General features: G+C 55.7%; 1 protein-coding gene across 5 annotated transcripts in view; it reads left to right on the plus strand.

The window, feature by feature from the left end:
• SH3PXD2A (SH3 and PX domains 2A) overlaps positions 1 to 27659 on the plus strand; it is a 224724-nt gene that overhangs the window by 153470 nt on the left and 43595 nt on the right. For 3 of the 5 annotated variants that reach the window (XM_012770504.2, XM_012770484.2, XM_012770507.3), the window contains 2 exons: positions 5882 to 5926; positions 12342 to 12473. In XM_012770504.2, the coding sequence (XP_012625958.1) occupies positions 5882 to 5926; positions 12342 to 12473 (177 nt within the window). The remainder of the gene's footprint in view (positions 1 to 5881; positions 5927 to 12341; positions 12474 to 27659) is intronic. The other 2 variants (XM_012770499.2, XM_076009812.1) reach the window with 1 other exon arrangement.

Raw genomic sequence — 27659 nt, forward strand, 5'->3', positions numbered from 1 at the left:
AGAAAAATATAAGGCCTCGGCCAGTGGCTGGGGAGGATCCAGAAAGTGACATCTCCCAGTGGGGCCCCCGTGTTCCCGTTTCCCAGCCAGCCTGCCTTGGCACGAGTCTGATACTGTCGCTTGCTTGCTGTGGGGTCTGGGGAAAGAGCCATAGCTTCCCTGCGCCTCACTTTCCTTATCTGTAAAGTGCAGATGGTCGTAATGCTCATAAAATGTTTAGCAAGGTGCCTGGCATGAATGTGAGGTAAGTGGGAACCATTATCATTATTCTAGCCCCAGCTCTAGTATTTACTTGCTGTGTGATCTTAGGCAAGTTTCTTCCCTTCTCTGGTCCTGAGCCCCCACATGGTCTTTCCAGCCTGTGGGGTACCCCCAGGAAACCAGGGATGAGGCCGTGGGAGGGAGCTGGAGGCAAACCATGACCTGACTTTCCATTTAGGAGTTGCTTTCTGTCTTTGAGAAGACACCTGTTAAAAATTCATCCCTTCTACTTTTCTTTGTGAGTACTTCTGTGTATCTAGCTCAGAAGTCTGTGCCCGGAACCCTCAGGCATAGGCAAGACCCACTGCACAATGAAAATGTGGGGCCTCTCATTCATAAATCATGAATGATTTCAAACCCGTGGCAGAAGCACATTAAACCAGTTTCGGGGCTCGTCTAAGCTTGGCGTCCCAGGCGCCTACACTGCCTTGGGTTCTGGGGGTGTAGGAGGCGCAGCCTGGGCTGCCACTGGAGCAGCACCCACCACTCACACCCTCAGTACCAGGGCGTTACTTCCTCCTGCCATAAGTACCTGTGACAAGCTGGCTTCTCCTCGCCCTAGAACAAGCTTCAGAGAGCTGCCCGTGAGAAGCAGCTCACACGAAGCTACCATACTGTTCCTAACCTCCACCCGGTGAGTTCTGATCGGAAGTCATGTTTGAGCTATTGTTACTTTTCTGTCTTGGCCATCCGAATTCATGCTGTTTTTCCCAGGTGACGGTCACATCGCTTTCACCGTTGTGCCTCTATTTCTGCTGTTCTGAGCGTGACAACCTGTTTCAGGCCCCCTAAAAGGGAATATCCTGTAGGTCAAACTACTTGTTTATAAAGGACTCTTCACCATCTAGGGCTGTGGTGAAGGTTTGAGCTGTGTTCCTATGACAGTTCCTATGATAGTTCCCATGACAGTTCAGTGCCTGCAACAAGGATGTGCTCTACTCGTGGCCACAGCCACCACTGCTACTGTGAATACTGTGACATAACAGGACTAGCAGTTGTCAGGCCTTAATTAGTTGATGGCCAGAAAGTGGTGGCTGAGTTTCCTGGTAGCCTGGTCAGACAGGAAAAGAGACATGGCATCTGTAGGAACGCTAAGAAATCTGGGCCTGTGCAAAGTTTAGTCGTACGGAAGGGGAGAAAAGACTAGAATATAACAGTTATTGAGAAACTAGTTCAAGGCTACGGCAAGGTAAGGATAGGATTCCCAAGGAGGCAGAGGTCTTGAGTGCACTGAGATGTCAAAGGACATGGAGAAGACAGGAGGTGTCCATCCCATCGGCCCCGCACTCCCCTCCCAGGCTCCCGGGGCAGAGGCTATGGAAGCCAACACAGCCGGCGACCCTGCCCTGGTCTCCAGGGAGCCTGTGGTTCTCGTTTCTTCTCCGTGGGCTTTGCACTGTTGGTCGTATTCATCCCTGTCTCTCCCACCTGGGCTCGCAGCCCACTCTGGATTTATTACTCTAGATGGGTGGAACTTGCTTTACTCGAGGGAAGCATTCCTGGAAACATGGACTAAGACTAGATTTGGGTAAACTGAACCCGATTCTCACTGCTCTGGAGTTACTCAAGCTTAAAAGAAGCCTTAGCGTGAACCTATAGGGTACTTTCCTAACCTACGCCTATCCATGTGTTTTTATGTAGTCTTTGGGGGGGGGGGGTGTTAGGGGGAGCTCCTTAAAGTCAGGGGCGCCTGCGGTGTCGTTCTTTGATTTCTCATCGTTGCCGGGACCTGACAAGACTTGGCGTCAGCATCTGTGTGCCCTCCGGTCGCTGTATTTGGCTGGAACTTGCAGGCGCAGGTTTTCTCTGGCTTCTTGCTGGTGTTGCAAGCCAGGAGCAATGGCCGTGGCAGGGACACGAGCACTGTGGGCCAGCTGAGGCTAGCAGTCCCCATGCCACCTGTCTCCCGGGAATCCACTGCTCTCAGTACCAGCTTTGTCCCTAAAGCCCACTCTCTCCTTCCTGTCCCAGAGGCCTAAATCTACCCCTCCGGCACCTTTCACAAGCATTAGGCCATTTCAGCCTCAACCCCACGGAGAAGACAGGGTAGGTGTTTTTATCCCTATTTTACAAAAGAAGGCAAGAGACAACAGAGGTTTGCTAAGTGCCCTGGAGCCGGTGAGCTAAGTGGCAAAGTGAGCACAAGAACCAGGGTTTCTGTTATTCTGGCTCCAGATCTCTGACCTCTTTGCCTCCTGAATCCTCTGCTGTTTGGGACTTGGGTCTCCTTACGTGGAGCCTGCGTTCAAGTGGTTTTCCCTGGAAAGATTCATTTCAGCTGTGGTACGCTTGTGTTATGGAGACTACCGGGTATCTGCTGAGAAAGCCCAGAAGATCAAACAACTGCCTTAGAGATCGAGAGGCCCAAATGCTTAGTTTCGCAGATGTGAGCATTCAGGCCCAGAGGAGTTAAGCCACTTGCCCAAGGTCACACAGCTAGTTCTCAGTAAGACCAGTTGTGCGGATTCCAAGTCCCGTGTCCCTTGCTTTGCGGCAGGCCCATGAGCCAGCTCTGTAGGGCCCTAGGTTCTATGTCACAGGGAGGGAAGTAGAAACTGCAGGGACAGCAGGAAGCAGTTGGTTTGTGTCGGTCACAGCTGCTCACTGGGGCTGCGCCTGCCCCTTGCTCCTTCACCCCGTCTTTCTGTCTTCCCAGCCCTGAGCCAGCAGCCTTGTCTGCCTCTTGGCTGGAGGGCCTGGGTTTGCGAGCCAGAGGCTCTCCTCTGTTCATTGTAAGGAGGCAGAAGGGGTCCTTCCCACCCTGGGCTAAAGCTTGCGAGGGTGGGCTGGACAGAAGGGACTCCAACGGGGTGGGAGGGGGAGATTTTGAGTGGGAGCAGCGGAACTGGATTAATTCTGCAGGTCAAGAGACTGGGAAATAAATCATATTTTAGAAAGACTTTCCTTTTAAAAAGACAGGCTTGTTTCTGGTCTGCTTCCCATTTTCCTTTGGGAAGAGAGATGGGAAGGCCTGCTTATGGGGGAGGGTGAAAGGGACAGGCATGAACTTGGGTTGTATGACCTCGGGTTGTCTGCCCGCAGGCCGAGTCCAGCCCACCTTGGGGTTTTGTAAGTAAAGTTTTATTGGAACAAAGCCCACCTATTCTTTTACATATGATCTGGGGCTGCTTTTGCACTGCAAGGATAGAGTTGAGCAATCTCAACAGAGACCACGTGGCTCCCAAAGCCTAACATATTTACTCTGTGGTTCTGTAAAGACCCCTGCTCTAGCAGAACAGGGCTTCTTGGGTTCTCTGGGACCAGGCAAAATGCCTTCCCTTGGCTCACTGAAAGAGGTCTCCTTAGGGAGAACCCAAAAGGAAGGTATACAAAGTGGTAGAGCAAGCCGAGGGGGAGAAAGACGTGGATGACCTCCCAGCTGAGTCAGCGCAGGCTATGTAGGGTCAGACGGGACTGGCAGGGGCCCGGCATGGCCTTGCTGGGGGGCAGCCCATGTGGCCACATCTCTGGGGCACAACAGTAGGGAGTTGGAACCTCAGCAAGGTGTGGGCCCCAGGCAGCGAAGCCCCACATTCTGAACTCAGACCTCCTTGACCACACCAGCTTAAAGCCTTGGAGGTCCTAGGTGTGTCTCCCTCATCTCAGCCCTGGGCCCTCGAGGCTACCCAAGGAGGATGCTGACCCCCTAGGCCTGGGGAGAGACTCTGGTGACATCCCCAGGAGTCCCTCTGCCTCCGATTCCTGGTGACCTGGTCTTTGAGGGTGACTGTGGGCAAGGATCTCTGACCGGTTCCAGCTTTCTTGGTGCATGCAGTATCAAGCACCGTCCAGCTCCCATCCTGGCAGCCCCAGGCGCGTGAGTTTTCTGGAGCCCCCAGAGCTCACTGAACCCAGGGAGCCAGGCTCATGCTAACCACGCTCATGGGAGAGATCGTCAGTGGCCGCTAACCGTTAATGAGCGCTGACTACGTAGTAGGGACAGTGCTGGGCACTATTATGTATTATCTCATTTAATCATCACAGAGTCTCAGAAGGTAAATTCGGAAACAGGCTCAGAGAGGTTAGGTTGCTTCCTCAAAGGGGCAGAATCTAGATTCAAACCCAAGCAGTCTGACTCCTGAGGCCTTACCAAGCCTCTCCACCAGAGCCCCACTCTTCTGGCTTACAGACAGAACCGGCAGGGCCAGGGTCTACACGGGGAGCTGGCCTGCAATGGGGAAGTGGCTTGCCCAGCAAGGGAGAGAGTTAGGTCCTGTAAATAAATGGTGAGTGGCATCAAGCTCCGATCGCCAGTGTCCCCGGAAGAGATGGACAGTATACTAGCTGTGTGACCTGGGGCATGTTACTTAACCTCTCTGGTTCAGCTTCTTCATCTGCAAAGTCAAGGAAATTATAGTACCTATCATTGTAGGTTTGTTATATTATATGAGTTACTATGTGTAAAGTGCTTGGCAGAGAGTAAATGCTGTGTAAATGTTTGCTGCTGTTTATCGGTACTGTCTGTGAATGGGCCAGGCCGCTGTCCCGGCCAGCACCGGGTGGGTGGTACAAGGGTTTGTCTCCCAGACGTACAGCTCAGCACTTCCTGTAATTGTCCCCATTGCAGCCAGTGCTCCGCTCCTTTGGAGGTGCTGAGCAGCCCGGCAGAGAAAGCAGCAGACTTGGGATGCCGCCAGACTGGTTCCATTTGTGGCTCATGCGAGCCTGAGCCAGTTACTTCCCTATCTGAAAGATTCCACCCCTGTACAATGGGGCTAAAGATGTGTACCTATACGTAGACTTTGTCAGTGCTCTCTGTATCATGACTTCTCATATTCTAGAATGTTCATACCATTGATGAGAGCAAGAGCTTTCTGCCTCATTATAATGTTGATGGTATCACATCCCGTAATCATGTGTTCTTTGCGGTGCTTTGATTTTGCTCTCCTCCCTCTTAGCAGGAGGACAACTTTTAACCCCATTTCACAGGTGGGGAAATTGAGGCCCAGATTGGACACCACCATCTGAGCTTGGAATAGAGCCCTCATCTCTTCTGTCACTGAAGGTCCCTGTCCTTCTGGGTTGGGGTTGGGGAGTGAGACTCTGCAGTCATGTCCTTCCTTCCATTCTGCCAGGGCCCGTCTGTCTTTCTCAGTGGGTGGGGCTGTGGCGGAGGCTGGACGGGACATGAGGGCCAGTGGATGTGGTGCCCAAGACCTGGACACTGGCCTTGGCTGCTCCAACCCAGACATTCGAGGTTCCGAGTCCAGGCCACTGGGCCTGCTGGCTTTTGGAACCGCCAGGCCCTGTGGGGCCAGCCACCCACATGGCCAGAGAGGAGGGGCCGGGCTGCCTTTTGCAGGCCATGATAACCCACAGGCCCCGTTCCAAGGCGGGGGTTGTGCAGGAGTCTCTGTGCTCCAGAGGATTCCTGCGTTTCGGCAGACACCTCATTATCCCTGTCCCAGCCCGCTGTGTCCCAGTGCCTCTGTAATCATATAGGCCCACGCCCATCAGCCAGCCCAGGGCCAGGAAATCACTCCCCTCCCGTCCTCCGCCTTCCGCCCGTGGCTGGCCTAACGCGGCGCCTGCAGCCACTCGCTGTGGACCTCCTGCCTGCCTAACCGTCTCTCTCCTCTGTTCTCCTGCTGCTGCTGCCTGCTCTCGGGGCACTCGGAAGTGTGGCTCTCCAGCTGGGCTGAGTCTCCCAAGAAGGACGTGACAGGTACTGCATGCATGTGAACATGTGTGTTCCAGGCATGTGTTTGTGGGAGCTGGTGCCCACAGCCGCTCTCTGCATGTTTCCCTGTGATGTGTAGTGGTCCTTTATCGGCAAGTCGGGCACCTGCCACTCGCTGTGCCCGCTGCCTCCCTGGTCGACACTTCTTGGTTTTCAGATCCAGCCTGGGAGCCCTTCGAGGAGCGGGAACCCGGGAGCACCGTGTGTGAGCACATGTGCTCTGACCCAGGGCGCGCAGGCGTGAGTCCCAGCTCTGCCGCGCCCTGGCCGTGCCGCCTCGGGTGGGTTGCATGACCTCTCTAAGGGATGTCACACTACCTCGTGAGGAGCGTAGCACACAGAACGCGCTCGGGTGACGGAGGGGCTCCCATCCCATCAGCTTCTGCTCATCTCGATCGGCCGTCCCAGCGATGCGCCGGCACGAGATGATTCACGTCATTTCAGGGATTTAAACTGAAGCAGGGTGCTGAGGTCCCTGCCGCCCAAGCCTGGTTTCCAGTGATCTCTGGGGAGCTGGAGATTTGGGATTAGAGCAGGACAGTCCTGTGACTGAGACTGAGGGTGGGTCACAGTCCCCATGCCCCAGTGCTCCAGAGCTTGGAGCTGCCTCTGGCCTCAGGAGCCTTTCGAGGCTTTGCCCTGCCTGGCCGAGCTGGTCCTTGGGGACTTGAGCCTCGGCTTGTGGCCAGGAAGAGCTGGACCAGGGGTCAGGAACTTGCCTTTAGTCTTACTGGACAATGGCAGAGAAGCCAGTATGGCAGGGTCCTTAGCTCCTAGAGGGAGATGGTCGGGAGAGAAATGGGATTTCCGGAAGGGTCTTCTAGGGGGGTCCCTCCATTCCTGAAAGTGTTACCCACCACCCATGCCTCCGGCCCCAAACCTGAGAGCAGAGGTTCAGGCTGGAAGTTTGGGGACAAGGCAGAAGGATCGGTTTGGCAGGGGCCGGGGGCTGGGCCAACCACAGGGGTGACAGCCTAAGGCTCAGCCCTCCCACCACAGCTGCCAGCAGGGACTGGGAGGGGGCGTCCTGGGAGGGGTCGTCCTGGGAGGGGTCCAGAGGAGAGGAGAAGGCAGAGGGTGGGAGCGTGGGGACTCCTGCCTCTCAGGCATCCTCCTGGTGTTCCCTGTGCCGAGGGCCTGAGCTAATCGCTGGGCTCCTGTCCCTTTTTCCCCTCTCCACAAGCCAGAAAGCCAGAGCCCACTTGGCCCACAGCAATACATTCTATTCACCAAACGTATAGCTGAGGGGCTAGCAGGCCCAGTCCGGCCTGGGAGGAGCCAGTTGTGAGGGGCCGGAGGGACCTTGGTGGGACGCCAGGGTTAGGGGTCGTGGGGAGCCTGGGCAGAGGCTGCCACAGGCCTGGCTTCTCAGCAGGAGAGAGATGTTAGCGAGAGATGAGGGTCCTTGGCAGCTTAGCCTGGCTCCGCCCTGGAGTGGGCCCAGGGGGCTCCAATCCGGTTCTCCCCAGCTAGCAAATGCCCACTGCCTGCCTGGAGTGGGGTCTGGGGGAGGCAAGTTGCAGGGACAGTGCCCTGGCCTCCCTGCCCCGGCTTCTCCTGGTGCCTGCAGCCCTTGCCCCGAGCTGCCTGCTGGTCCCGAAGCTGCAGAGGAACCAAAACCTCCAGCCCCACCCCCCCAGATCCGCCATTGCCTGTTTGTCTTGTAAACAGCTGCCTACAGCTTACACTGGGTGTTAGCCCCTGCCCCTTTGTTCTGTGCTCAGAATAACCCCGGGAGGTAGATACTTTATTGTTCCTGTTTACACATGAGGAAGCTAAAGCTGGGAGAGGTTAACTGTCCTCCCTGGGGTCACACCGCTAGGAAGGACAGAGCAGGACTGGACCTCAGACCCTTCGACTCTAATGCTAAGCTTTTGCATCATGAATCTCAGGTAATTACGTTTTTGTCGTGTCTTATGGCACCAGTCCTGGGGCGTCAGCTCTTATCAGGAACAAGATAAGAGTCTCAAACACGTGGTCTGGTTGGGGAGCAGTGCCCAGCAGGAAGTCCAGCAGGGAGCAGGAGCGAGCACTGTGGCTGTGGGGATCAGAGGCCTCCTGGAGGGCAGAGATGCCTGGAGAGAGTTGGGATTGGGAGAGAGAAGGGGAAGGCTTTCCAGGCAGGGGCCAACAGCTAAAGCAAAGGCTTGGAAAGTAAGAACCTGCATAGAACAGTGTTGTTGGCATATAGTAGGTGCTCAGTACACATGTGTTGAATCATGATTGTTGCATGAATGGCGAGAGTGGGGTGTCAGGGAATGTAGGGAGCTCATATTGGCAAGAAAGACTGGGCTTGAATTTGGCCTTTATTCCACAGGCAACAGGGAGCCATAGAAGGTGTTAGAACAGGGGACTGACTTGGCAAAAGCATCGTTTAGAAGTTTAAGTTGGCAGCCGGGATCAGGCAGGAGCCAGGGTTCCATCCAGGTGGTAGTTGGAGGAATGCAGGTTTGAGGCAAGGGTGGGGTGCAGGGGTCTTGGAGACCCCCAGGACCCCAGCAGGTCCAGCCAGGGGCTCTACTAAAGCACAAGAGTCTGACCCTGGACGAGACTCATGCAAAGTCCCCTTCCAACCCAGGAGAGGCTCTAGTCTCTAGAAGGGGGACACTCTTCCCTGCTGCTGCCAAGTCCTTCTCATCTAAAGACAGAGGCCCGTCCACTGCCCCCTCCCACCTCAGGCAGACTCCTCCAGCCCCCGGTTCTCGGGCCTTGGCTGGGAGGGGATCCAGAGCAGCCTCTGTGGGATGACATCACCGCCCACTGCCCGCCTGGCCTGCGAGCGGTTTCTCATCTGGATACCTGCTCCCAGCTCCCGCCGCCCGGCAGGCAACACCCTACGAGGCTGCTGCCAGAGGGCCGAGCTGGGAGCCTGCGTGTGCTGCGGAGAGAGGGCAGCCGGAAGGACAGAGCGCGTGTCTGTGTGTCCATCCCACGACCTTTGCAGCAGCCTCCACGAAGCGCCCCAGCCTGTCCGTGTTCCCTGGTGCCTGGAGAGCGTTTTCCTAACTTTCCTACCTGTCACCCAGAGTGTCAGCCTTCAGAGGGCTCGGGCCAATTTTCCAGGAAGGCTGTGGGGGCAGGGGTGTGGGTGTGTGGATTTTCCTCCGCTTTGAAATCTTGCCTCAGATTTTCTTGGCTTGGATGGAAATGAGCTGATGTCTCCCCACTCCCCGGCACCTCCTCCTCTCCTCTCTAGCATCTTCCAGCACAAACCCAGAGCTCCCTGCTCCTCCTCACCTCCGTTTCCCCCTCTCCCCTGTCCCCCTTCCAGTTCAATTACTGCCTTTTCCCATATTTCCGAGGTGAGGTCCCGCCCGGTTTGTGCATATTGACTCAACAAACCTGCAAATCGCTCTGTCCATCTGTCTGCCGCTTGGTTCATTTGTTTTACTCATTCATTTCACAAACGTTTGTTGAGTGCCTGGCAGCAAGCAGGCACCGTGGTCTGGTCAAGAGAGGTGTCAAGAGTCAACAAGAGGCCCTACTCCAGTCTTTATTAGGCACCAACCATGTGCCAGGTATCCGGGGATACGATGAGGCAGGGCCCATCCTTGGGGACCAGGCAGCAGTGACTGCCCGAAGGCTGTGTGCACCGTGGGAGTTGAGATCATAAGCGACGGCGTCAGATGGCCTTGCTTTAATCCCACCTGCGTGACGTTAGGAGAATCGCTCGCCCCCGCGCGGCCCAGTTTGCCCATGTGTAAGATGGCGCTCCAGCAGGACCTGCGCATGGGGCGGCTGTGAGGATCGCGAGACAGCGGCGGGGTGCATGGCGCTGACACCGAGTAAGCGCTGACAAAGGCTTGCTGGTGCTGTCGCCGTGATCTGGGCACTCTCGGGACTTGGAAGCTCTGCCCTGCTGTGGACCTCCTCTCTTCTGTTCGTGTCTTGAGTCTTCTTTCCAACTTTTCTCGCCCAGTGCCCCCCAGCCTGGGAAGGGAGCCCCTGTATCACAGGACGGAGGCTGGCCCTTTTCCTGCCAGGTGCACTTGAGGAGTGCTGTTGGCCGTGGAGGTTCCAAGCCCCGTGCTCCGGGACAGGCCTGGCACTGCTGTGCTGTGCCCCGGCACAGCGGGAGGTAGTCTGTCCGTGCGGTGCCGGGTGCTGCCCTGCCCGCTGGCAGGGGCAGGCACAGAAGCTGGCTGCATCCAAGTGCAGAGGCGGGGCGGGCCCTGCTGCCCAGCTGTTGTTTGCATTTCTGCCTGAAATACTATCCTGGCTTTGGAGGGGCTGCCTGGGATTATGCATGTGCGAATCCATGGGGCACGCCTCAGCTGGGACAGAGTCCCTCTGAGTCTCCAAAGGGCTCAGCGGGGCCTGTAGGACCCACACCTCCTAGGAGAAAACTGCTGGGGACAGTGGGTTTCTTTCCCCTCCAAGGAGGACCTCTGTGGGGTTTCTCAGAGTTCTATGGCCGTCCCCACCTATCCTAGGGTGGACGGAACCTCCACACAGAAGCACCCAAGGGACTCAAGCCATGCTTTTCACTCCTGTCGGCACACCAGCACCATGGGGGCACAGAGAGGGTGTCTAAAAATGCTCATGCCTGGGCCCCAGAGCAATGAAGCCTGGCTTTCTGGAGCTCAGGCGTCAGCATTTAAAGCTCCCCAGGTGATTCTGTGCTACCAAGTTGGGGATCATTGTGCTAGAAGAATGAGATGAATGGAAACAAATCAGTGGCAGTTGTTCTGTAATGGAAAGACAGACAGGCTTGAACCTAAAAAAGTACTGAGTGAATATGGTTCTCTACATACCAGCTGTGGGAGCTGACTAGTCATTTGTGAAAAGCGCAGATAGAGGGGTGTCACTTGGATGAACGGGGCAGTAAATGCGCCTGGCACATAACATTGGCCAGGTCAGACTCGGGTGTTGGGAAATGTGGCTGGAAGCTGGGGCACTGGTGGGGCTACGTGGAGCCTGGAGACCCTCTGCCATTTCTGTAGCCAGGCTAGCGGTGCAAAGCCCCCAGGCTTCAAGGAGATTGGCAGACACATCGTGCAAAAATTGTACTGGGAATTCGCTTTGGGCTGAAGGTAGTCTAGGAAGGCTTCCTGTAGGAGGTGACTAGTCAGTCCCTGGCTTGTGGATCCTTTTAGCTCCTAGCAAGGCATGTAATGTCTTAGGTGTCTTATTCCCACCCACGCCCTAATGGTGGTGGTGGTAACAGCTGAAGCCCTGAGAGGTTCAAGCAGCATGTGCAGTGCCACACAGCTAGCGAGCTGAGATGGGCACTCAGCCCAGGCTCCACTTTCCAGCCTGGTGCTTGCTTATGAATGTTGCACCGGGCCAGTGGCTGAGGAGGACAGAGAAGTTGCTTGCTTTGGGAGCTTGGGGCCCATGTGCCCACCCTCTGCTATGCCCCAGCTTTTGACCCCTCCAGCCCCTAAAACCGCCGGGAGAGGGCAGCTGGAGGCTGCAGGAGCCTGCCCACGAGCCCCGCACTGCAAATGGCAGAGGGAGACTGAGGCAGTCTCCGTGTGGCAAGAGGGCAGTGGCCAGGCTGGGCCATCGGGGCTTAGGGGCTGGCCCTGGGCTCCTGAGCCGGTTCAGTGCCCCGCTGCCCGAGGGCAGGGACTGCTGAACTTGAGGAAAAGCTGGCAGGGGGCGGGCTGGGCTCGCTGGGGCTGGGACTTTCTTCTTGGGTTTCAAGTAAACAGTCTGGTCCTCCTCCCTCCCCTGCTTCCATCCACCCCCTCCCCTGCCTCCACCCCCGGCTCCTCATTCGACGGGTCTCATGTGTTTCTATTTAAGGGTTGCGAGCAAGCCCCGGTGATTGGCGGCCTCAAACCCTCTTGACTCCTTGCCTGGGCCTGGGCCGTGGAGAAGTCCTCTCCCGCGCTGGCTCCCCGCTCCGCCCTCGCCCGCTCCCGCCCGAGGGAGCGGGCTGCCTTTTCTCTCTGGCTTCGCAGGGCTGGGGGTGAGGCAGGAGCCTCCTCCTAGCCTGTCCCGCTTCTCCCCCCTGTGCTCCGACCTCTGCCCCCATGGGCCACCCGCCCCTTGTGCCCCTGCTGGCCGGAGAGTCTGGAGAGACCACGCCGGCCCCAGGCCTCTCCGCAGACGCCCTCATGCCGGGCTGTGACTAACCCGTCCACAGGAGCTTCTGCTGGGTTCCCTCGGCCTCCTCCTCCTCCTCTGCCTCTCCCCCCTCCTCCACTGTCCCCTCCCCGGCCCCCTGGCTCCCATGTCCCCCGGCCCCTGCAGTGCAGCGGGCCGGTGTGGGGCCTTGCTATATGGCCTGTCCTTGGGGCCCAGCGAGCTGCGAGCCCCGGCTGCGGGCTGCCCCTCGGAGCGGCGCTGGCGACGGAGCAGCCTCCCCCACGGAGGCCGATGGACAGGGGGCGCCCCGGCCGCGGGGCCATGGCTGGCCGCTGGCTCACCGCGTGCTTTCTGCCCTCGCCAGGTGCGGACACCAACGCCGAGCCCATGATCCTGGAACAGTACGTGGTGGTGTCCAACTATAAGAAGCAGGAGAACTCGGAGCTGAGCCTCCAGGCCGGGGAGGTGGTGGATGTCATCGAGAAGAACGAAAGCGGTGAGTGCCCGGCTGGCGGCTGTCCACTCGGCCCCGGCCTGGCTGCTCGGCCCGGCTGGTTTTTGTTCCTTCCTCCTCCCCCACCTCTGCAGCTATACGTTATTTCCATCTGGCAGGGAGAGGGCTGAGGAGGCTGAAGTTTCCCCCTGTTGGTTTGGGCTGCAGGCCAGCAGTTTGCCTGGTGGTGGAAGAATGTCTCCCCTGCCTGGGGTAATTAACCGGCTTGTGTTAACCCAAGGCCAGGGCAGAAGCCACAGGTACCGTCCAGCCACTGAGGCCTCCACGCCCTCTGAGGCCCACGGGGAAGGTGGCTTTCAGCTTGGGGTGACCAGCAGCTTCCCCTGTCGGGGCTGTATTCCAAGCCTGGGTCCAGGCAAGGGCAGGAGAATGCAGCCAGCTGGTAGGGCAGGCGGCCAGAACGTCACCGTGGGTCCCGGGGCCCCAGCCCCCTGATGAGTTCGAGGAAGGGCCAGGCCTGGGGGAGTTGGCGAGTGTTAGCCGGTGAGCTGACTGCCCCCTGCTGAGCTGGAGGCCCAGGACGCAGGAAGAGGGCCCAGAAGGGGGATGAAGCCAGGTCCCCAAGCCAGCCAGGGTCCTGCAGCAGACCCAGGGGCCAGCTGCCAGAGGGGGCTGGTTCCAAGGTTCTTGCAGAGTGGGCCAAAGTGCCTTGGTGTCCTTGCCAACAGGAGTCACAGCAGGTGGAGAGAGAGACCCCAAGTCTGTCAGTCCCCAGGTGCAGGCCTGTCCTGCCCCTACAGGGCCAGGGATGGGACTTGAGCCCAGGACATCGATCAGCAGTTGTCCACGGCCTGATGGGGCTTGAATTGGCTCCTGCAATGTTTTGTTTTAGTTTCGATTTGCTGCAGGGAAGGCCCTGTGTCCAGGCCTTCTTGGACTGTTTGGTGGACTCTTCCAGAGGCGAGGGGCCTGTTCTCCTCTCCTTGTCCCACTCTGTCCCCTTCCAGTATTTTGACATCTGAAAGGAAGGCAAACCAAAGGACCATGGTGCCCATTATGTAGATAGCATAACTGAGGCTCAGAGAGATTGAGGGGAAGCAAGTCTCCCAAGGTCATTCAGAACTGGGGTATTCCTGATTCCTATGCCTCTGGGGAGTGGTGTGTGTGCAAGGAGCTGCAGGGATGCTAAGGAAATCCTAGCGGGCCTCCTGGGGGGGAAGGTAGGCTCAGGAGAACAGGGCTGTGATGCCAGTGTAGACCTGACTCATGGCCCTCCTGGGTCTGGGGTCTTCATAGGCTGTTCTCCTCTCGGGTCGGGCTCTGCCCTTGTGTCTGGAGTCATCACCAGCTTGGTCAGCAGTGACAGTCCCCACCTGGCAGAGCTATGTCCCAGGTGCCCACACTGATCTCCTTCCTGCACAGCTTTGCCCCCGGCATTTGTCATGTTAACAGCCCCACCTCCCTGCTCCCAAAGGAAGCTAGCAATGCCGTGGGGTCTGGCTATGGAAACCCTAAGCACCTTGAGACCCAAAGGAAGGGATCTCTGATGGTGACATGGGAGACCCCAGGTAAAGGAGGTGTTTGTTTTGGAGCCTGCACCAGGAAAGTATAAGGTTGGGTCTTCTCAGAACTTCTGGCTTACGGAGCCTCCTGCCACCTTACCTGCCCTGTCTCAGCTCTGCAGCTGTATACCCCTTGAGCAGCAGGAGGTGGTGAGCCCCTGTGTCTCTGGGAGACAGCCACTGGCCAGGGTGGCTGGTGAGGAGACACCACATGAAAGAAAGTCCATCCTGCTTTAAGACCTCTCCCTCCCTGTCCCATATCCAGGACCCTGGGAACACTTGGAGTTCTGCCCAGAAGTGGGGGAAGAAAAGCCTTGAAAACGTGGGGGTCTGTGTTAGGCTTGGAAAAGGTGTGGAGACACTGCTGTCCTGAGGAGCTCCTGATGGCTATGTGAGGTGGCCCAGGTTCCCTGGCTCCCCATTGCCACCTGCGGCCAGAGCCGCTCAGTCTGGCACACAGATTCTATGAGGGAGCTCTGTTCTTAGAAGTAGGAGTCTACCTTGCAGTTGCTGGCTGGGTGACTTCAGGTCCCTTAACTTCTCTGCGCCTCAGTTATCCCTTCTGTAAGATGTGACCTTGTGGCTGCTTGGAAGTGGGGGCTGGAGCAACTGACATCCCTGAACCCTTTCCCAGGTCTGAACTCCCGTGGCTGGGTAACTCGTTAGGACCCTGGGTGTGGGATAGAAAGAGCCTCCCCGATCGGGCTTTCCCACCTCTCTGGGAGCTGAGTATCTTGACCACAGAGGGACCTGGAATGCTGTGCCTGCCCTTGCAAACCCACCCTATCTGTTGCTATCAGAAACCAGGAGGCCTGGAGTATATAACCAGCTCAACCAGAGAGACTAGTGGGTGGAGGGGAGAAGGGAACAGGGCCAAACTGCAGATCCTTGGGAGGGTGGTTCCTGATCAGGGAAGCTGGAGGCTGACAGTGGGGGCGTGGGGGAGAGGAGGCGTGTTGTGCATCCTGTGAGCTGGCTTCGGAAGGAGTGGTGAGTGCGGCTTCTGAACTCTGGAACAAAGACCCAATTGTGATGCCTTTGACCCTGGGAGGTGGTGGGCGTGTTGAGGCATTTCCATTTGCATTGTTGGGCCACAGCCCCAGTCAGCACCATCCCTGCCTCCTGGCCTCGCCTTGCCTACTGGGTGCCAAGACTCTGCCTGTGTCCCCTCTCACTTGGCTGGCTGTCCCTCAAGTAGAATGTCCACAGAGGGATCCAGCCACCTCTGGCTCTCTCTGCCTGCTCATCAGAACTGCTGTGCATTTTCATTGGTCTAAAGAGAGATGTGTCTGGAAGGTGATTCTGAGTCCATAGACAGTAAATACCAGGTGCCCGTCCACACACTTCACATGCATCCTTCTTCTGGGGTCATGGAACAACCCCATGCAGTAGAAGGCACTTCAGCCATTTTGCGGCTGAAGTAACAGGCTAACAGGTTAAGTAATATCCTTAGGGTCCAAGAGCTGAGATCTCTCCTCAACAGAAGCCAGGTGGAAGCCCAAGTTGGCGGGGCTGTGGGCTGGTCGAGATGACCGCAGAGCTCCCTGGAACATCCTTGTGGAAGGATGCTTCTGTATCCCTCCTGTGGTGCTCATAGGTAGTGGGAGTTCATGTTAATTGATCCATTGAACTTGGGGGCAGGAAACAGCTGAGAGTATCTGAAGAGTGTACCCAGCACTGAGGATAGCCTATCCTAGAGAAGAAAAGTTAAAGAAACCCAAAGCAGGACCAAGTGGCTTTAGGGAAAGCATATTTGATTAAGCAGTAGGCCTGGTGCCCAGCCAGAAAAGGACTCTTCTTCTCCACCAATCAACAGGGACACATAGAGCAGAAAGCTTCAATAGCTTTGGTAGCTTTGCACCTGGCAGGCCATACCAGGGCCTGCAGCAGCCACTGTTGTTGTCTTTGGAAACCCCTCCACCTTTGACAGCAGCAGCAGTGCCTGAGAGCCTCCTTTGTCATACATTCTTGTGCCCCAAAGACCACATTGGCTTTACTCTCCGGCTGGCATAATTGGGTCTAATTTCTGGCAGAGGTGGTGGTGTCGTGGTCCTAACTGCCCTGATCACAGTGTTGAGCAAAGCTGCCTCCAACTGTCCAAGATTGTTTCCTTCTTCTCAGGACTACAGGCCAGGGGAGGAAGTGGGGAGATTAGTCAACAGAATTTCTCCTGACTCAACTTTCCTTCTCTGAGTCTTTGCTTATTTCCTGGCATCAGAGTGATACTTTGGGAGTTCTTAAACTTCTTGGAAGCAGGGAATTTTGAGCTCCTCTGGTCTCTGGTCCATCTTTTTTTTTTTTTTTTTTTTTTACGGACAAGAAAACTGAGTCGTGGAAAGTTTGAGAATCTTCTCTCCCCTCCAGAGTCAATGCTTTTGCCCCAATTGAGTTGTAAGCAGAGAGTAGAAATTTCACTTAGACTTTCTCAAGAGATTATTGGAAGGATGTAGGAAAATCTTACTGAACCCAAGGGTGAGAAGTAAATCCCAGCTTTGGAGGCTGGGGCTGGGAGCCACAGAAAGCACAAGCCAAAGCAGCAACTCTGGCTCTCTTGCGTACCATGTGGATCTGAAGCACAGCTGTGCTCTTCTCCTAACTGCAGACCAGGCTTCCTTTTCTTCCCCTTCACCCGTGCCAGCAGCTTGTTTGCATGGTGTTGGTTTGTCAGCACCAGACACTGCGTGAGTTTTCAGTTGAGATAGCTGCCAACAATTGACCATGGCCTCTGATCCTCTGAGTGCCATATTTGAAATTTGGATCTGATTGGTTCCTGGCTAGCCAATGGCTTGGCAGACCATAGATCAGGTGTCCAGCCCTGGTCCAATCAGTTGTGTCCAAGAGAAGCATTGCAGGATATAAACATGGCTACCTAAAGAACCTCTTCAGCAATAGCTGTTTGTAGGCAGGTTTTAAAGAAGGGAGATATTGAGGAGTGGGGGAAGATGCCAAAAAACATGGTGGCTGCAACTATTTTACTTGTTCAGCAGCTGTGTGTGTGGTAGAGAGGGCAGAGAATCTACAATTCCAATACTGGGTTTAAGATCTAAGGCTACACTGATATAAGTAGAAATCAGTTTGGTTTTTGATGGGTGAAAGGGGGCAGTGATATGTACCCTTGAGCTTTTTGTAAGGGAGAAATATACTGTACGTAGTATTCATTTATTCGCTCATTTATTTCATAGTTCTTGAAAACTTCCTTTGTCCTGGGATCTGTGCTAATTGGGAATGTACCCAGGAGGTTCCTGCCTTTATGGAGCTTAGAGTCTAATTGATGTGACTTCTCTCGGCACTTAATGGATACACTGTATTGTGAGGCTGGGATAGCTTTACAGACTTTCCTTTGTCTTAATGGATTTTATTTATATCTTCTATGTCTTTTGCTTATATTCTGTGCTTGCTAAGGAACCACCGGGCTAGAGTGCTGTGGCATCAGCCTAGCTCACAGTAACCTCAAACTCCTGGGCTCAACCAATCCTCCTGCCTCAGCCTCCCAAGTAGCTAGGACTACAGGCATGCGCCACCATGCCCGGCTAATTTTTTCTGTATATATTTTTAGTTGTTCAGATAATTTCTTTCTATTTCTTTAGTAGAGACGGGGTCTTGCTCTTGCTCAGGCTGGTCTCGAACTCCTAACCTTGAACGATCCTCCCCACCTCGGCCTCCCAGAGTGCTAGGATTAAAGGCATGGATAGGCTGTTTCTAGAAAGGCAGGATTATTGCAATCTGCATTGCAGATAAGTGAACTAACTCTTATCTCTGCAACAGCCTTTTAAGAGTTTGGTTCTAATGGACCAGTCTCCATTTGGATGTTGTAATCCCCACAGAGGTGGTGACTGGCCCATGAGGTCCTAGCCCATCCATCAGAAGGTCTTGTTCCCTAACAGCCCTTCTCTTCCTAAGTGCAGCACATGTGCATTCCTGTTCTATCAGTCTCATCAGCAGAGTCCGTTCTGGTCCACCCCTACTGGGATCCCTAGTCCAATCCCTAGTGGGCAGCTGCTCTCCACTTCATGGAGTTGGCTGGAAGGGAAAGGGCCAGCGAGCACAAATCTGGAACAGAGGTGAGAATTCTAGTCTAGCCTTGGGTCTTCCAGCTCAGCTTTATTCATTCCGAGTTGGAGATTGTTTTAAGAATGACATTGTAGGATAGCCTAGCAATTAGGAGCATGGACTTCAAGTTAGATAAGCCTGATTTTTCGTTTGTTTCTTTGTTGTTGTCGTTGAGACAGGGTCTTGTTCTGTTGCCCTAACATGAGTGCAGTGGCATCATTATAGCTCACTAGCTTGCAGCAACCTCAAACCTCCAGGGCTTAAGCGATCCTCCTGCCTCAGCCTCCTGAGTAGCTGGGACTGCAGGGGCACACCACCACGCCTGGCTAGGGTGGTAGGATTACAGGAGTGAGCCACTGTGCCTGATCTGTTTGTTTGTTTTTGAGACAGGGTTTCTCTCTGTTGCCTGAACTGGAGTGTAGTGGCACAATCATAGCTCACTGCAGCTTTGAACTCTTGGGCTCAAGCAATCCTCCTGCCTCACCCTCCTGAATAGCTGGGACTACAGATGAGCACCACCATGCCAGGCTAATTTTATTTTTTGTAGAGACAAGTTCTTGCTATATTGTCCAGGCTGGTCTGGAACTCCTGGCCTCAAGTGATCCTCTTGCCTTGGCCTCCCAAAGTGCTGGGACTATAGACATGAGCCACTGTGCCCAGCCCATATAAACCTGCTTTTAATCTTGATTTGGTCACTTCCTGTGGTTATCCCGGGAGAGTTTCTTGGGTCCTCTAAGCATCAGTTTCCTTGCCTATAAAATGTGGGTAATTGTACCCACAGCTATAGGGTTGCTGATTCAAAAGGAGCTCAGTGCTTAGTGCAGGGCCTGGAACACAGTGAGTGCTCAATATATGATAGCCACTAGTAAGACCACTGGACTGAGATGGGGCAGCTCTGCTACAGATTGACCCTGGGGCCCAGGGGGCCAGTTTCCTTCTCGTGGCATCTATTTCCCCACCTGGCTACTCACTGGATTGTCTGAGCACTCTCTCAGCCCTGAGGCTCAGTGAGATGGGAATGGCAGCAGGGACTTTGCTGTCAGGCAGTGAGGCCAGGACAACCTATTCTGAGGCCAGAGTCACCTCCCTAGACTGATTGCTTGGGTGGCTGTTCTAGACTGAGCCTACGACTGGAAGAAGGGTTAGAGACAGAAGCCAGGTCCCATTGGTGACCCAAAAGCAGAAGCCTCATGGGATTGGGGGCTTTCATGCAGGGCTGGGGGGAGGAGAGGCCAACCGGTGACATCCTGGTGCCGAGGATCCCTCAGTGGCTTCTGTCGTGTGGTGCAGAGCTGAGGTGCCAGGGTGAGGATTGGCACCGTCGGAAAGGCTTCCTGGGGGAGTGGGAGGCACTGAGCTGGGCTTGGAGAATGCAGGGTTAGACAGGCAGAGAGGGCGTGGGGGCAGTGGGGCAGAGACCACAAAGCAGAAGAAAAGAGGGAGCTGGGCAGGAGGGGCAGGAGGCGTGGGCCGCAGGAGCTGCTGAGTAGAGAGCCCCCTGAGAAGGGGGGCCTCAAAGCGAGCCGCCCTGCTGCGGGGAGGAGGATGGCAGGGGAGGCCTGGTGGGGCCGGAGGCTCTGCAAGTAGCACTTTCCTCCAGCTAGATCTGCAGGTGCTGTCGTCAGGGAGGCATCCAGCGCTTGTCAGCACTGAGCGCTGCCAGCCACCTGCACGGAGCCAGCTGCCAGGCGGCTGGGGGGGGCAGCAGGCTCGGGGTTACTCCCTCTGCCACGCTTCTTTCTGCTCAGGCTGGACATGCTGAGCAGCCAGTCACTGTGACCTGCATTGGCTCTGCTGCCCTATTGTGTCCCAGACTCCTCTGGGGCCATTTTCCTTGAATAGTAATTCCTGAGCTAAAGATGTGGTTCAGCAGTAGTCTCAGGTGTGGCTTGTGTGGCCTTGGAAGTCCAGCGGAAGTGCCAGAGTGACATCACCCATGCATCCCAGCCTCAGCCTCAGGGCAACACCTGGCTGCCTTCGCTTTTGGGGAACAGTTTTCCTCTGGCTCTATTCACAAGCATCTCCGAAATGCTATTTGTCCAGGTTTGAGCACCTGGGGACCCATTAACCACACTGCCCAGGCCCCTGGCAAAGCCAGTCTTTGGATGGTCAGTCGGTCATCACTAAAGCCATATTAGCTAAGTGACAGGCTAGGATCCAGAGGTGACAGTGGCCGACAAAGCCCTGCGCTCATGGGGCTCAGATACAGCCAAGAGACATGTTAACAGGTAGACCAAGAGAAAAATTCTAGATGTCGATAAGTGCAAGGCAGGAAATAAACAGGAGCTGTGGCAGCCAGTGAGCAGGGAGCAGGGACAGAGTGCGGTCAGGGCGGGCCCCTCTGCAGAGGTGCTGTTGAAGCCGAGGACAGACAGGTGGGTGTGTGGAGGAAGCAGCAGAAGGCCCGCTGGTCTGGAGGGCAGTGGTGAGCAAGGCAGAGAGGGAGGTGGGAGCCAGGTGGTGCTGGGCCAAGGGATGTTATTCTGGGCATCGCGGTCACTGGACGATGCCCAGACTGGAGCCCCACAGTGGAGCCGACGGAGGGGACCCGACTCCCCTGACCCAGACACACCTTTGCATGGGTGCCAGTGATGAGGCAACTCCAGGGGCCTCTGCCCACCCCAGCACACACATGCACTGCTCCTGTCCCCAGTAGAAGTGACAGGTCACAACCCCCACCCCACCCTCTCCCAGCTGAAGTGCAGGGAAAAGATCTCCCCACACAACATTTCTTCCACTCTTATATAACAGATATCGGCGAAGTGTAAAGCAAACACTTTCTGGGGTGTATAATTTGTCGGGCCCTCAGGGAATGTGGCTTGAGAAACAGCCCCTCCCGTGTTCTTTCCCCAGCTCCCCTGCGGCCGCGCGGCATTGCACACTTCAGCAGTTGGGTTTCCGTAATTGCTCTGGTCTGGGGGGTGGTGCCCACCCGCGTCCCTAGCAGCATCTTTTCAGATTCCATAACTTCATCCTCTGGGTTCTCATTGCTGACCTAGAATCCTGGCCTCGTTGGGGGGGAAGAGCCAGGGTGACCCAGTTAACCCAGATGGCCTTCAGAGTGGGGGGGGTGCCCGTGTTCAGGGGCTCCCTGTCCCGGGAACTGAGCTGTCGGATCCCAGGAAATGGTGGGAAGCTTCTGGTGCAAAGAACCCCGACGTTTGCATCTCCCTGTGCTCGAATGACATCATTGTTTCTGATTCATTCATTGTCTCAGCCCGAGCTCTCCATTTCCCTTCCTAGTTGGGCACCTCTGAGGCTCATGCTAAAGTTTGTTTGCCTCCCCCAAGATCTTATTGGATTGGATTGTGGGTAAATGGCTCAGGAGCACCATGGGAGTGAGAGAGAGCCAAAGGCAGAGTGAGTCTGCCAAGGCCTGGCCGTAAGTGGCCGAACCACGAGTGGGTCCTGGAGCCTGGCGAGCAACAGCAGATCCCTTGCTCCTTATCGTCTGGCCATTGGCATTGCCACAGACTGCCCTGGGATTGCCGTGTCCTGGAACCTTGTGTTTCGAGGAAAGTTCCAAGCAGAGTGGCCAGAGCCTGTGTGTCCTCTGAGAGCCTTGCTGGATGGTCATCAGGCCAGGCAAGGCCACCTGGGGACATGCCCGCTTTTGCTAGCTAATCGGGGATTTTGAACTTTTTTCAAAGTGATCTCTTTCTGAATCACAATATGTTGTACAAGATATAAAGCTATGCAAGCCTATAAAACATTTTGGCAAGAGGCAGGGTGGATATTGGCATTCAGTCTTTCCAAGGAGGAAATTGAAGCTCAGAGAGGTGAAGTGACTTTGCCCCAAGATTGCACAGCTGGGAGGCAGGGCATGAGCTTCAGACACTGCAGTTTGGTCAGTGTTTGGAGATCTGGATGCTTGCATTATGGATTTTGCTGCTTTGGAAAGCCAAACCCCAGGAGTGCTTTGCTGTGTGAGTTCACTAGACCATAGAGCAGGAAAGCAGAGGTCAGTCCTGCTAAAGCCCTGCTGGGGTAGGAGAAAGGTGCAGCAGGTCAGAGAGAATCTACAAGGGAAGGGAAGTCCATTGGCATTGACTGAGTTTCTTGCCAAGAGAGTTGTGTGAATGTTCCCACCTTTGGCTTCCCAGGTCCATGGGAGGGACTGATCTGCAGGGGTGGGTGGGCAGGGCTGAGTGTATGCGGGTGGTGCTGATCGGGGCTCCAGCCCACACTGCCGTGCCCTTCTTTCAACTAAACAGACCCATCCTGCCCCCTCCCCCAACCATATATCATCTCGAAAAAGACCTGCCTCCTTCCACACCCCTCTCCCCCAGCACTCGTCACATCTCAGCCCTCGGTGAAATCCTGCACACAGGGACTGCTCCTGTAGGATGCAGCTTGCTCATTCAGTCAACAAACATGAGCGCCTACTGTGTGCCCTGCAGCGTGCCTGGCGCTGGGGTGCACAGTGGAGGAGAAGCAGCTGTCCCTGTCTCCCACTGCCAAAGGTGACCGCATTCTGGGGCTCACTCTTCCCTGCAGGGTAAAAGCCCAGACGTGATGAGTCAGTTATTTTCACTGTGCGCCTTCGATGCGCGAGGCGGAAAGGGAGGCGTGGCTGTGAGGGCGGGCAGGCAGGACGCAGAAGCACGGCACAATCTGCTCTGGGTGCTTGCCGGGAGTTTGCACAGATGCCTTCGGGTTTGCTGAGAGACGGGGACAGTGCCCGGGTTGGGTGGTGGGGAAGCCTTCTGGAGAAGGTGGGTCTTAAAGTAGGGGCAGGCCTCAAGTGACTTTTGAGGCTCAAGGAGGAAAGTGCTCCAGGCAGAGTGAACCTGAGTGACATGTGCAGAGGTGGAGGGTGCAGTGGACAGGTGTGACCTGGCACGGTGCCTGGGCTGCCTGAGACTAGATGGTTCACGCAGCGGGAAACAGGCTGGAGGGGGCGTGTCAAGCGCCTTGAAGGGCCTCAAATGTAGGTGAGGCCCCTGTTTGTCCTTGCCACGCTGAGGGGCTGAGAGGGATGTTTCTCCTAGTCGGAGGAGGAACAGAGGCCTAGAAAAGTGAGGCCACGTACCCAGTGTCATAGTGAGTCTGTGGCAGAGCTGCCACACACCTGTGGGCCATTGGTGCGGAGGTGGCTATTTCCTAGGCCCCAGGGAACAATGCAGCAGGTGCCAGGAGAGGTGAGGGGGGCGAACAGGGCTCCAGCTGCTCTCTCTGCCGAGCCACTGCCCCCTGACCTGGGCCCTTCAGCCTCGAGCCAGGCAAAGGCACCTCCCCACCCCCGTGCTGTTAGAGAGACTCATTATTCTAATACACCCCTGCAAGATCAGCATCGAACACCCCAACTGGAGAATGAGTCAGGCTGGGAGGGGGGCAGCGGCGCACTCCAGGGCAGGTGGGGCTGTCCTGCAGCTGGCTGGGAGCCCCGCTCAGACCCAGAGGCTCTGCGTCCTCAGCCCCTTTTGTTCCTGCCTTCCCCCAGGAAGCGGGTGAGGTTGCTGTTGAGCTTGGCCAGGCGTCCAGTCCTGGTGTTTCTGGACATTCCATCTTGCTCATTTGTTTTCTGTACTTCTAATTGGAGCCCTCATAAGGCTCTGCCTGCTCTCCACTCAGCGTGTTCACCATCTTCTGATTGTGGCAGGGTCTTGAGCGGCTACGATCAGGGGGTGGCATGCAGGCATGGCAAGGGTGCAGGTCAGACTCAAGACCCCAGGCCGTATACCACCACCGGCAGCATCAGCTACTTGAGTCTCCCAGCCGGGCCTGGCCAAATAACCTTTCTGTGCCAGGGCCCTGGTGGGGCTTTCTACCACTTCCAGACACCCACTTCTTGCTCTCTGCTCCAGGTGTTAGGTCCAAGAATTGCCACTTGGCACTGTGCTCAGGGTGTCATGTTCACAGGCACAGCAGTGGCATGCTATCATGGAATACCAGGCTTTGCATAAGAGGATCCTGGTCAATCTAAGCTCTAAGCTCAGCCACCAAACAATTGAGTGACCTCAGGCAAGCCACTGTACCTCTGTGAGTGCCAGCTTTCCTCACCTATAAGTGAGAGGAGCAATCAGGAATGAAGGCAGCGGCCTGGGTTGCTTTCCAGATATCGGGACACCCCTCCCCTGACCATTGTGCTGTTACTGAGCTGGGTAAGAAGGAGGCTCTTTATCTCTGTGGGTCTGAGCTCCTAAGATTCCTCGTTACCCCTGGGCCCTCAAAAACAAGCCAGTTTTAGCTCAGAGGGAGCTGGCCGGGGAATGTGACCATGTTGGCAAGCCTTCAGCCAGCTCTCCCTAGCAGCCAAATGGGTCACTGGCTGCAAGCGTCCTTGGGTTTGTAATGATGATCACAGGGCTTGTAGGCTCCTGGACACCTTTGGAATGGGCTTTGTGAGGCCAAATGCTGAGCAGATTAAATTTCCGGAGAAAGAACAGCTGAGAAATAGTCCTGAGCTTTCCTGAGCCACTTCTGTGCTATGGCAGCAGGAGGGTATGCATGTGCACGTGTGTGTGTGTGCGCGCGCGCACGTGTGTTTTCTCACCTGATGTGGGGGAGGTAGGCAAGGGGAGAATATGGTCTGACCCGCCTCTGCCTCTTGTAATTTGTAACAGCCAATGGGGGCAGCTGGTGCTTGTCATGTTTTTTAGGGCAGTGCTGGGAACAGAAAAAATATGATGAGTGTCATGGAATTTCATGATAGGAGTTTGGGGTGGCTTTCCCCCCCTTTTAAAAACAATGTTTTGAAGAGTTGCCCTGGAGAACTGCTGAAAGCAGAGAGGCCTATGGACGTTTTTGGTCATGTCAGATGAGGACAAGATTATCCAAGTGAGCGAGGGTGTCTCTCACCATCAGCCGTGCCGTGGGGTTCCAGGGCTGCCCTGCCAGAAAAGTGAGTAAAGGGCCCGTAATCACAAACAGGCCAGGATCAGTTACGACCAGAAGTATTACTTTAGGTCTTGGCTTTGGTGGGGAAGAATGCAGTTTTCCCTGGCCCCCCTCCCCTGCCCTTCTCAAGTTAAACAAGGTCCGTGAAAGCAACAGCTCTGGGCTGGAGAGAGGCTTGGTGAGGGGTCTCAGGGGGGCCAGCATCAGAGGGCTCCACTGCCCCACTGGAGTTGGGGCAGGGATGGCCTGGCCAAGTTGCTGCCCCCATCCCTCCTTGGGGTCATCTGGGGAGTCCTATTTTCCCAGTTTTTCTCATCTACCTGGGACCGCCTCACCTCTGTCTTGCCCACCAGCCGAGCGTCCTGGCATTCTGTGTGTGCGCGCCACACCTTCGCTGCGTGTGTGCGTGTGCAGGTCAGGTGGGGACGGAAAAGAAATGGCTCAGCACATTGGGGTAGACCTTAACCAGTTCATGAAATAACAGAATGCAGGGGCTCCCATCCCTCCTGGCTGTGACCCAGCATGGGGGGGGGCGGTCCTGCTCCTCATCCCCTCCCCCTGCCCCCATCAGCACCTCTGAGAGAGGCATCAGATCGCCGCCTCTGTGCGTGGGCATGCGTAACACTGCCGCGCAGTGCTGCCACCATGCGGGTGCGCTTCCCTTGGCATTGATAACAGGAGCAGGACCAGGGTAGCCGGGACTTCACTGCCAATGGGGCGGAAATTTAACTGATTGTTCTTTGGAGGGAGAGACCTTTACCTCATCATCTGGGCTTTGCACGCGGAGAATGAGCACCAGGGGTCTACCCCACCACCGGCGCCCTTGTCAATATTTAACCCCCTTCTTCTGCTTCCACGCACCAGCCCCGTGTCCCAGGCCTCACTGCACAGCCAGGCACAAACTCACCTCCTTAGATTTAAGGCATTCACTTTCACTGGGGCCAGAGCATCTTGTCGGCACCAACGTGGCAGCTGGAAGGAGGATTTGGACTTCAGGGCCCTGACCTGCCCTCCATGCGCTCATCTCTCAGCCCCCATGGGGTCATCCCACCACCTCAGGGCTCTGGGAGGAGAAACTCCATTCTAGAAGTGGTTTCAGGGTAAGGGCTGGATGGAGTCGGAGCCAGGTTTGGCAGGAACTCTGATCCAGAGACCAGGACAGAGAGCGTGGGGGATGGAGACATCCCTGTTCCGGTCTAAGGGACAGACCAGAGCTGGGGAGCTGGAACTGATGACATGATGCTGCGACATTGCTCACTCCCTGGGGAGTGAAGTTGTAGCCTGACATGGCTGAGGGCTGAGACACAGCTGGGGGTCTCTTGGGCCTGCACTGACAGGGGGGGAAATGCTCATGGCTCCACTTCTCCTAACCCCCACCATTCCTGTTATCTGACTCCATCCAGGCACCAACCACCAACCACTTCTAGAATAGTCTCTTCTCCAAGGGCCCAGAGTTGGTGGGAGTTGGGAGCATGGGGGGCGGGCCAGCTGAGTGACTTCCCCCAGCTCTCTACCCCATCTCCCTGCCTTGGGTACAAGGACCTGCTGCTGCACTGTGTGGTAGGGTATGGCCAAGGCTGGGCCTTACTCAGACTACAGAAAACCAGAGCCAAGCAAACACGCAAGTGTGTCATCAAGAGCTAGAGATCAGATGTTTGCTCATCCATCCAGCCATTCATCCATTCCCCAGCCATTACTCCCTGCTGTGTGCCAGGCACAGAGGTGGACGAGGAAGACTTGATCCCTATCTCTGTCTGAAGGGGAAGCAGACAGTTACCCGTTCTGACCCAGCTGAGGGGCCGTGGTTGCTGGCCGGTTGTGGGGCAGGGTGGGGGACTCTGCAGGCTGCTCCCCGCTGTGTATTGAGGTGGGAGGCACCAAAGACCAGGTAGTGTGGAAGACCTGGATCAGTCATTGGTGCTCATGGATGTCAGTCACCACCACATAACCAATCAATATAACTGGCGAGTCTCTAGAATGGGAGACTTGGGCTGGACTAAGGTAGTATCTGGCTTAAGTGTGGCTTTTTCTTCTCAGATTGGGGTAGGGTCTGTACTAGACCAGTTCTTGAAACCAGGAAGATAAGATGGTCTTCAGACCCAGCCACAGCTCCGGGAGGACAGGGGTATGTAGGGCTGAAGTCAGACCCATCTGCTACTTTCTGGATACTTTATATCAGAAAGCTATGGGAAAGGCAAAAAAGAGATTGCTGAAATATAACTTCTTATATGCTGGGCAAAGAGCTAACCGCCCTTTTTCCTGTCATCGCCACTGCCCTGTGAAGTACAGGCATCATGACTGCTGTTTCTCAGACAAGAAAGCCAGGGCCAGTTCTTCCCTGTATGCTGCCTCTTGGTCAATGTGCTGTGGTTCTCCGCAGGTCCTGAGGCGATCACCGTGGTGGGAGGAACTATTTTTGGTGTAGCTCTGTCTCTGCTGCCTTCTGGGAACTGAGGGGAACAGGTCTGTGGGGCTGCCTGTCCCAGAGCCTGAGTTGCACCCAGCAGGGAAGAGGGCTTTGTGCTCCCTGTATGAGAAGCCATGGTGCCAAGAGGCGCAGCAGAGGCCTGCAGGGCCCGTGGGGCTGCCTTGAGTGGGCTCAAGAGGTGCTGCTCGTGGCATCCCTCTGCATTCCTCCAGAAACCTCACCCAGGGTGTGGGCTTGTCCCTGGTGACTAGCCTGTGGGGCCTCCCTGAGCTTTGGTTTTCCATTCCTGTAAGGGGAGAGGCCCAAATGGAAATGGCCCAGTCTGATATCCAACCAGAGTGCACGAGC

This window comes from Microcebus murinus, chromosome 14 (genome assembly GCF_040939455.1).
Source record: "Microcebus murinus isolate Inina chromosome 14, M.murinus_Inina_mat1.0, whole genome shotgun sequence".
Lineage (NCBI taxonomy): Eukaryota > Metazoa > Chordata > Mammalia > Primates > Cheirogaleidae > Microcebus > Microcebus murinus.